Here is a 10,254-nt window from a genome sequence, read left to right on the forward strand (position 1 = left end):
CATTTCAAATAGATGGGACTTGGGTTTAGAATAGAAGTAAATTTAAAAGGAACCAATCAAGGAATATATACACAAAGAAGGAAAAAAAAAAAAAAAAAAGGCTTAAAATTTTAATATCAGTATAAGGATATTTCACCTAAGATAAAAATACAGATTTTACACAGACAGGCAAAGCACTCCATGGAATACAAAATGATAATACTGAGAGTTTTCACCAACATACTGTACATCAGATCAGTTCCACACCTGATATTTGCACTTTTATCCATTTTACAGGTCTTCAGAAAACAGTGTAAAACAGATTTGGACATAAACATAACAGGATTTGTGACAAAAACATCTGACCTCTATCAAGTACCTCAGTGCAAGAAAAGTCTAGTGTAGGACTACAGATCCACAATCAAAATTCACAGGTGCAGACAGGATTTACTGTTCACTTGGGAATGTTACTTTCAAGCTTGTAGCCTGTGGCTATAGGTCCAGAAATTACAAGGATCATCTTAAAATAGAAGTTGCTGTTGTAGCAACTTTAGTGTTCCAGACACAACTGAAGCTGAAGCTAAGTTAATAATCTTCCCTTTAGCGTAAATTAAAGACAAGTTACATAAAGGGTATGCTGATATCACTTAATTTTCCAGGATGATCATGAGCTGACCTATTTCAGGGAGCCTCTGTGGTTTCACCTAGCTGCTCATTCTCACCTTCTTTCCTGTGAGTCCATCTGTCAGTGGCAGCACTCCATCACCACCAAATTGCTCCTCTTTCAAAAGGAACAATATAATTTTCACAAACTGAAAAACAAAAACCAGCTACTTAATTACAAATAACATAAATCAATAACAACAACAAAACACAAAAAACCCTCAAAATTTTAGCTCCTGCATTCAATAAATAAACATTCCCACACTGCTAGGATGGTTCAAGTATTTATATTTAGTTCACTCACACTGAGTTGGCAGACAGAAGCTAAACAGGCAGACTTGTCCTAACTACTCAGCTCACAATGGGTCTATTGTAAGGACAGAATGAACAAAACCTCGTTCAAAGGCAGAAATTTACATCAATCTCTCTATACAATTCTCATTATGCCACTCAGGAAACACCAAATTGATTCATTTTCAGTCATAAGACAGAATTCAATACTCAGCTAAATTTAAGGTGAACAGATTTGCATGAGCAGAAAATGATGAGGAACTGAATTTGTAACTGCATTCCTGAAGCAAAGCACACATTACCATTAGAAGGTGCAATTCTGCCTGGGCAGAAATGCAGAAAGCAGAGTTCAAAACATTCCTTCATGCAAACTGTCAGCAGAGTGCCTATGGAGATAAAAGATAACTATGGAAGGCAAGGGGAAGTGGCTGCTCTAGCTACAATTCCATACTCTCAGATTTTGAATTTTGCAAGTTCACCCTCACACCTTTCCATCCTCATGAAGATACCTCTGTATTACTTTTACTGGAATGAAACAAAGATATAATTAAGCTTTGTTTCTTAAGATCTGTTTGGCTTTTTTTTTAGTATTAAGAGAGCTGTGATTTCTCTTGATTTACAACCTCACTATATGAAGCATTACAAATTTTAGTTACATTAATGCATGTGTATAATCACATTTATTCAAAGTTTCACATATAAATGCTTTAAAGCTGTTGCTTTATTATAGTTGATGTCTGATATCCACTATAACAAAAATCAGAAAACAAATTAGTTAGTATAGGTCTTAAGACCCAGAATAAGCAGTCTGAAGCTTTTGCATACAGAAAACAGAAATAAATATGGCCAGTCATGAATACAAGAGATAAAATATATTCAGATCTCTAACTCTCATACAGAAGTTTCAATGCACACTTGGAAACAGTAATCATCAAGTTGATAAATAATTAAAATAACTAACAAAACCTCCAACACTTTCACTGGAGTGCTCTGAATAATGAATTACCAAGGAGACCTTCACATATAGAAGCAAGACAGCACAGAAACAACTCCAATCTTTCAGATACATGACCCTAAAAAGAGTGATTTGGACTTGGCAAAGAAGAGACCTCAAAAAGACAAAGATTTGATAACATGGTATTGTGCTAAGTCATATGCACTTTGCTCTAAAAAACCCAAAAAAAGGAGCATACTTTCTAGGAACACAAAGACACACTTGTCACCAGAAAGCTACTGCTTTCAAGACAGCCTCTCCTTCCTCAACTACAAAAGAAAAAACCACTTACAATTATAAAAGTTAATTTTAAAATATTAACAAAGGAAGTCTCACAAACATAAGGGAACTGTCATGCAATGCTTCAGCAGCAGAGGTGTTGATGAAACATCAAAGGAAAATGAAAGCACATTTTTGGAACCATTACTTCCTGATGTGTTCTTGCTCAGAGCAGGTACATTTAGGGCTTTCTTTAGCCTGCTCAAAACCACCTAACCCTACAATTCATTCTCTTGAAAATGATGGCACCTTTTCTTTGTGAAGGACTCTAGCTTCAAATAAAAAGACTTAGTGGATCAAATCAGACTGAATCAAAGAGATGAACACTTTGATAGAGTAACTGAAGTATCAACAAATATATAATTTACACTGCATATAGTTATTTGAGGTTAAGGAACTGAGGCTTAAAATTCTTGACTTCTGGAACTTATGGACTTTTTTTAAGTACTCAAATAATTGTTTTCATTTTCATGAGCCTCAACTGCAAAAAAATGTATTGTAATTGTCATAAAACCTTCTAATTGTAACAGAACAAAGTTAAAGAGAGGCAATTGATCAGCTGTTTTGCAAGATCTCCCTTTCAAGGCCAAATTGAAAAACTATTTACATAATTATTAAGTGAGAAAGCTGCAACAGTGGTGAACTAGGAACTATGAGCATGATATGACGGCAGTGATAGATTTTATTTAATTTACAGAAGCTCACACTTAGGGCTGCATTACCAAGCATTTACTCATATAAGAGAAAACAAGAGTCAAACTGTTTTCTTTCCACAGATGAGACATCTTTAAGACATTTTGAAATCACTTTCAAGTTCAGTTCAAGTTTTCATTCACTCCTAGGCCAGCACAACATTATTCCCATTTCACAGCTAATGCAAACTACAAGGTGCTTTGCCACGGCTACAAACTAAGTAAAGTAATTGTAATAGAAAGTTTCTTCGTCCCAACAGAAACGTGTCATTTTCCTCGCTTATTCTCATATTACAGCTACATTATTTCCTTTCCACTGAGATTACCTAAATTGTTATTAGATTTAGATTCATGGAGGTGAACATCCAGGCACAAAACAACACTCCTGCATGGAAGCTCAGTGTGACACCACCACCTTCACTTCTTTGCCCATACTTTTACCGTCTACATTTTTCTTTCAACGCTGCAAGTGGAAAGCAGCAAGGAGTGCCAATTATGAAATGGATTTGTGCTACAGACAGATGGTCACTGGCATGACACTGATGTCATACTCCCCACTTACAAAGTTAAAGACTAATTCTCCAGAAATCAAACACTACCACAGCGTAACAACTGCCATGGTTGGGAATGACGTGGAGCAAACACTACTCTCATTATCATGGGCTGTGCTCTTCGCTGACCATTTTTAAGCGAGCACCACAGGTATGAAGGTAACCTTACATCCTGAACCTTACATCCTGAACAGAACAGCTAGTATGGCCCTGACTTTGAGAAATACTAGAACTCCCATGACCCTCATGCACTTAATTACCTGCTATGTCAATAAACTCTGCAAATATTTCTACAGCTTTCATACATGTTTACTTATGTATTTCTAAACACATTTTCAATAAATTTGTTGCATCACATTTAGCAATAACTTGCAGGACCAAGACTGCATGTTTGTTATACAGAATTACCTTCTCAGGTTCAGAAGACGTGGTCTCCAGGCTTTCTCATTCAAAACAGAATTGTCAATATCATTTACTGCTGGCAACTGTGGCTTACATAGAATGTGTGCCCAGTTAAAGAAGCCCTTGTATTTTGGTCAGCACTAACCACTGCTTTTAACATTGTGTGAGTAAGATCTGCTCAGAACAAAACAACACAACTGGCTACTGAAGACAATACTGACCCCTTTGGATGAGGGCACTTTTTTTGGATGAAAGCTTTTAATGCCAGTTCCAGCAAATGCAGGATGGTAGCAAAATACAGCAGTAAAAAGTCGGGGAAAAAAAAAATCAACACAGCTGAAAATTATCTGCTACAGTATGCAATTAAAAATTTTAAATTTACCACTCATAAAGGACTCAAAAAAATCTGAATGTCGTTCTGCCTCTTTTTCTTTTGAAATTACACCTCAATTTAGCACGTTCTCATGTGCTTCCGCTTCGGAAGACAGTTCACTCTGCAGAAACTCAAAGTAGTTAAGTACAGCTAGTTTACATAAGCTGCTGCCCTGCAATAGCAGTGATTAACTACAGGTCATCTACGACCACTCGGGTTGCTCCCCAGTGCCTCACCAAAGTATTTTCGTCCTGGAAGAGGAGGTCTGTGACAGTGACAGCACACTGTGTCACCTGTACAGGATACTGCAGCCACAGGAGTACCATCACTCGATACGCCCCAAAAGCTGAACTGCATTTATCCCTGAGCAAGCAAGTCACGCAAAGGGACAGGACTCATAAACGCAAGTGGAAGGAGATGTCAATTACAGCTCGGGGGTCTCTTTCCACCAAGAGGGAGGAGACCTTTCAGACCCTACGGAAATACACGCCGGTATCTCTGCTGTACCAACCCACCACAGCGCGGTTAGAGCTGGGCAACCAGGGTCCGTCAGAGCCATTCTTCAGCCTCTCCCCAAGTCCCCAGGCGCAGCCGGGGGCGGCGCGGGGCCTGTCCCGTGTTCCCGGTGCCGCCCGGCTCTCCGGTCCCGGAGCGCAGGTGCGGGAGGCGCGGGAAGCGCCACCGCCCTCAGGCGCGGCTCGCCCTTCCCGCGCGACCCCGCGCGCAGCCCCCAGCGCGACCCCGCGCGCCCCGCACCTGTTGCCGCTGCACCGCCGCCAGCCGCGCGCTGCCCGCGGCCGCTCGCACCGCCCGGCTGACTCACGCGGGGGCGCGGGACGCGCAGGAGGCGGGGCCAACGCCGCGCGAGCGCCGACGGGTCCCTGCCCGGGACAAAACAGGCGGAGACGGGTGCGACACGTGGGCGTGCGTTAGGCGGTACTCGAGGCGCCGGTAAAGAGCACCGGGCCGGCCCGTGCGGGATCGGTGACAGCGCCAGCCCGGCCCTTCCTGCTCCCCAAACCCGCCCGGCAGCTGCTGCTGCTTTAACGGGGAGCGGAGCTGCTCCACACCTTCCGCAGGGCCCGGTGTGGAGCTTCTCCCCAGGAGCAGCCTGCTCTCAATAGGTGTGATGCCACAGGTGCAGGTGTTTGTGCGAGTCACACACACGCGTCTGTGTGAGTTATTCTACAAGCATAGATTTCACAGAATACATTTAAAATATGTGTATATAAATACACCATATGTACGTATAAATACACAATATGTATATACACACACACACTATATATATACATACACATCCCTACCTGTGTTTCTATTTGAACAAGTTTTGTAAAATGTATTTTTAATGCTATGTCACCTCATAGTCGACTATTTCTTACGTTGCCTGAAACTTGCATTTAAAAGCCATGATTCCAGTATAGGCTCTTTTTTATAAATTCTTATATTTTCTAAAGAGAGCTATTAAACATCTCTGTTAGAGTATTTCCTCCACTAACTGTAATGATTAGTCCATATTTTTTTTCAATAATGACAATCACCAGCTATAAGCATGCTTTCTTCATTTATCAGCTCTGGCTACCTGGCAGAAGTTGGATTACTTCTCTTTGTGACAGTATTTCCCTTCTACTCCCTGGCACAAAAAGTACACAAGATTAAAATTTACAATCTTTTTATGAATTTACGTGTATATTTTATATTGTCTACTTTTTGTGCATTTATCTTTCCAGTCTTTTAAAATGCAAGTACTATTTAGTCATAACACTAAAAACTGTTTTCCACAATAAAAGACTACAGAACCAGTTTGTTGCTGAGTGTGTTGCACCTAGACAACCTTTCTCATACCTGAACAGCACATCTAAATTGCTGCTGTTTCCTTCTGGCTTAAGGAATACTTGGGAAATAAAGAGAAGACCAAAGTCCATGATGATAGCCATTTAGCAAATTATGGCTAAAGGGAGTGCAAAAGAAAGTCACATGAAGGAAATACAGCCTTCCAGGTATGTTAGCTCCTTCTTGCCATGCAAAGGCCTGGGTGGTTTTGTTGCAACAGACACAGAAATTGTTCCTGCCTTCCCAAGACATTTTTGCTTTAAAGAAATCCTATTGCTCAAGGAAGGAGTGTTATTCTTGGACATCAAAACAGTGAAGCAAAGGGAAGAATTCATGTGATGCATTCAAATGAAACTGAAGGACCTAATGGGTCAGCACAAAAACACCGCAGGATGATGTCTGCTCCCTCAGCCCTTGTCATTTTCTGTATGTGGGTTGGGTGTCAGTCCTAGGAAGCTGCACAGTGAGTCCTGCTCATGGAGGACTGAAAGAAGGGGACTTTTGTCTGTCCACATCCAGGGTAAATCCACTGTGTGTTGCCTGCTCTACAGCAGGCGGGATTAATCAGTTTGCTCTGGTTATTCTGACATATGGACGAGAGTGTTTTCTATCAGCTACAACTCATCACATCCCTTAGACACGTAATCCAGCAGGGGCAGACAGGTCCCCGTGCTGATGTAAATGCCAGAACAAGGACAGTCAATGTACAGCTCCTGCAGAAAGCACAGCTCAGCCACAGTGCTCAGAAAGCTCACCTGAGAGCTGAAGTCTGAGGCTTAGAACTGCTACAGGCAGGGAGGGAAGTCAAGACCTGTTCCTGTGTGAAACCTATCCCTTCATTTTCCAACTTACTACACTGAGAGTTGCTTAACTGAAAGAAATGTGTAGAAAGCAGAAAGTTTGTATTTATTAATTCTCCATCTTCAGGTATGAAAAATGTTGGCTGTTTTTGGAGGGCGTGTATCAAAGGAACTGAAATCAATGCAGCTGCTCCAGGGGTGCGCTTGGACTTTCAAAGAGAAACTGCAGAAATCACAAGACTGTTTGAGGCAGAGACCTCGTGCGAGTCATATGAGCTGTTATTACAGACACAGAGGGATGAGGAGGAGCAAGGAGAAAAAAAGAGATACAGTTTAATTTAAACAGGACAACATGGGAGACATCCTGTGTGTAAGTGCTGTCAGACCAGGATGCACCAGCTGCTGTTCAGAGAGAAGGGACTCCCAACAAATTCAAGGCCTTCAGCACATGGAAGCAGTGACTACAGCAGAGGTATTTAATACCACATTGTGATGCTTCTGCAATGAGATAGGCTAAGCCTGGGTGCTTCCACTTGTGGGAGTGTGAAGCTGTCACATTTGCTTCTAACCAGACAGCATCAAACTTTGGAGCTTCAGGCTTGTGAAGCTGCTGAAAGAGTAATCTGTACCTCAGATGACAATAAATGCCTTTGATGTGATGAGCAGGGAGAGAAGATTGCATTCCAGTGAGTTCTATGCCAATGAGAGATTGTAAAACAGGGAGGCAGCCAACTACCTACAGTTCTGGAGGAGGCAGCACACCACAGATTGCAAATCCTGTGTTGTCACATTATAATCCATTTGATACAGCTGCTCAGGAGGAGCTTGAAGCCTACTTGCCGTTCATTGTTGCCTTTTTTATAGTTGTGTAGTATACAGCAGTGTTACGCTGTATGGGCCAAATTAACAGGCTATGTAAATTATACAGTGCTGAGGAAGGAGGTGAGGGATTAAGGGGGAGAATACATACATGTAAACTTCCTGAGACAGGTTATTTAAAGATGAGTAATTCAAGGGTAAGGGGGAATGACATGCATTTAGAATGATGCTGTTAGAAGTACCCTCTGCAGTTAAGGCAGTTTTATCTTTGTGTGTTCTGAGTACCATTTACCAACACAGGAACACACAGACAGTTGCTCCCCTTACAGACAGTACTGGAGATCTATGACTGGTAGAGAGAGAGATGAAAATGACGGGTATTTCTTAAAGGAGAAAGAAAAGCAACTCCTTAGTGGAATGGTAGTTTGCCAGTGACACAGTTTGTCCCCTTTTCCTATGCTAGCTGTTAAATGTAACCAGAGCATGCCTTTCTCTACCCTCTCTGCAGCCCCTGCAGCTCCACATCCTCCAGAGCTGGAGGTACGGGGCACAGTGACTCTTTCTACAGGACACACTGATTCTTTCCAGGAGCAGGATGTTGTGGAGAGGTTCAAATGGGTGAGGTGCAGCATCCACAGAGCCAGACAGAAGATATTTTATTATTCCAGCCATGAATCAGTACTTAATTACTGAATGACCTGCTAATAGCTTCTTGTTCTACTCATCAATCTAAAATACATACCAATTTCTCCATGAAGCAGAGACAAGGCATCCCATTTGGAGCTGCCACTTCCTATGTACATCTAGAAAAGCTGTGTGAAGGATCCTGTGCAACCGTGTACAAAGGGATCAGCAGGTGAGCAATATTGTCTTCCCAGTGCTAGCTGGAAACACCTCCTATGGAAGATAAAGGCAAATCAAAAGTGCAATTTTGCCTTTAACCAAGATATTTGCAAAGCCCCATCCCAATTTTTCAGGGAACTCCTCTACTGCAGCCATGGAGGCACCACAAAGACTCTTTGATCCACAGCAGTGTGCCAGGAGATTGTCTGGCTGAACCAGGGAGGGAGCAAAGGTTTTCCTTGAAGCAAGGGATCTCTGCATCATTGAAAAATTGGGCATGAGATCTTGTTGCCATCACACAGGGGCAGGAAAGCTATCAGAAGGTGGAGTGGGGCAAATGCTCGAAGCCGTGCTCTAGCAATACTTGGACAGCAGCACAGTGCTTCTCTAGCCAGGTCCGCTGGCTCCCAGCTCACTGCTAATGAACACAAGGTGGAGGAGGTTTGTAATTCCCTTCTGAACTTGGCCTCAGTAGGTCAGCAAGCCCTAGAAATTTTGCTTGGGTGTTTGCTTGTGATACTGTTTGTGTTATCATGCCAAGCACTGAGAAGCTTCATGTGACCTTCTACTGTGACCTGACAGGATCAACAGCCAGTTGGTGGCACTGAAAGTGATCAAGCTGGAGGCAGAGGAGGGAGTGCCCTTTACAGCCATTCGGGAAGGTAAGACCTAGAGGAACATCACTCTCAGACAGCATTTGTTTTAACCTGGAAAAGCTCCATGATGTCTCCCTCCCTCCTTTCTTGCTTATTCAATGTGCCAGCTGCCCTTCTCCCAAAATTCTCAGTTTCTTTATCCTCTCATGGAGGATGTCTTTACGCTGGGCTGGACAGGCATGCAATGGACAGAAGAGGAACTTCTGATTTATGCACTTGTGACAGATGCATCCATGCCTGTGATAAGGAAAGTGCCAGCTGCAGCCAGAGCATGTTCTTAGCAGTGTCAGGCCTTCTTGTACCTTCTGCTTGCTGCCTCCTTTTTCCCTCTAGGAACTACACAGCTTTTGCCACTGCTGCATTGGGCAGTCGTGGACTTGTTACTATAACCATGACACTTTCCTAGCTGATACCTGGAGCATCACAGATCCCAGGCTGAAGAGAGATACTTTCAATAAAATTTATAATATTTAATGTTTAATAACATCCGTCATTTCAGTCCAGTGAGAATTTCTTACCAGTCGACTTTGTAGAGCACTGGGCAGAACGTCTGCAGATTTCTCAATTTCTTGGAGAAAGACATGTTTTTGTGCAAGTGCTTGATTTTGGCTAAAAGTATTTACATTTCCCTACAGACTTAAGTGCACAAGCCTGGTTGATTGGGGCTTCTATTTTCATCTGCTGTACAACCCCAAGAAGACAACAATCTGTTTTCTTCCATACACAGATATATGCAACTGTTGTGCCAGTCTGTTTTATGGTATTAGAGGAAGCTGTCAATGTAGGATGACACACATAGAGCTTTTTTTTTAGTTCTAACTGCATTTGTGCAACTAGGGTTAATCCTGTTGTGGGGATGGAGAGTCAGAGACCAGATGTGCCAGCTTTCACAGAGCAGCACTAGCACAGGAGGACTCTCATAGCAGTCAACTCAGAATAAAAAGAGAGGTCACTGAATCCACTCCAGGTTTATAACTGTAATTAAGACAAGTAAGTTTACGAAGTCCTTAGTCTAATTCTGTGTGAAAGCGGAGACACACCTAAAAATTCTTACTTGCAAAATGGGTTGTGTTACAGTT

At 42.3% G+C, this 10,254-nt stretch overlaps 2 protein-coding genes and 1 long non-coding RNA gene across 5 annotated transcripts in view; 1 reads left to right on the top strand and 2 right to left on the bottom strand.

Annotated features, from left to right (window-relative positions):
* ALS2 (alsin Rho guanine nucleotide exchange factor ALS2) overlaps positions 1-5,068 on the bottom strand; it is a 36,477-nt gene extending 31,409 nt beyond the window's left edge. For 2 of the 3 annotated variants that reach the window (XM_015634583.1, XM_015634582.1), the window contains exons 1-2: positions 4,981-5,068; positions 702-791 (exon numbers count right to left, since the gene is read on the bottom strand). In XM_015634583.1, coding sequence (XP_015490069.1) covers positions 702-721 — 20 coding nt within the window. In that variant the 5' untranslated portion in view covers positions 722-791; positions 4,981-5,068. Of the gene's footprint in view, positions 1-701; positions 792-4,739; positions 4,807-4,980 lie in introns of those variants that run through there. The other variant, XM_033515986.1, reaches the window with a different exon arrangement.
* A 3,275-nt stretch (positions 5,069-8,343) lies between these two features.
* The window catches only part of CDK15 (cyclin dependent kinase 15), a 38,484-nt gene continuing 36,573 nt past the window's right edge, over positions 8,344-10,254 (top strand). Inside the window, exons 1-2 of the mRNA XM_033516111.1 lie at positions 8,344-8,532; positions 9,102-9,181. Coding sequence (XP_033372002.1) covers positions 8,429-8,532; positions 9,102-9,181 — 184 coding nt within the window. The 5' untranslated portion in view covers positions 8,344-8,428. The remainder of the gene's footprint in view (positions 8,533-9,101; positions 9,182-10,254) is intronic.
* The window catches only part of LOC107207735, a 33,520-nt gene continuing 31,708 nt past the window's right edge, over positions 8,443-10,254 (bottom strand). Inside the window, exon 6 of the long non-coding RNA XR_004498278.1 lies at positions 8,443-8,573. This is a non-coding gene — a long non-coding RNA (uncharacterized LOC107207735). The remainder of the gene's footprint in view (positions 8,574-10,254) is intronic.

This window comes from Parus major, chromosome 7 (assembly GCF_001522545.3).
Source record: "Parus major isolate Abel chromosome 7, Parus_major1.1, whole genome shotgun sequence".
Classification (NCBI taxonomy): domain Eukaryota; kingdom Metazoa; phylum Chordata; class Aves; order Passeriformes; family Paridae; genus Parus; species Parus major.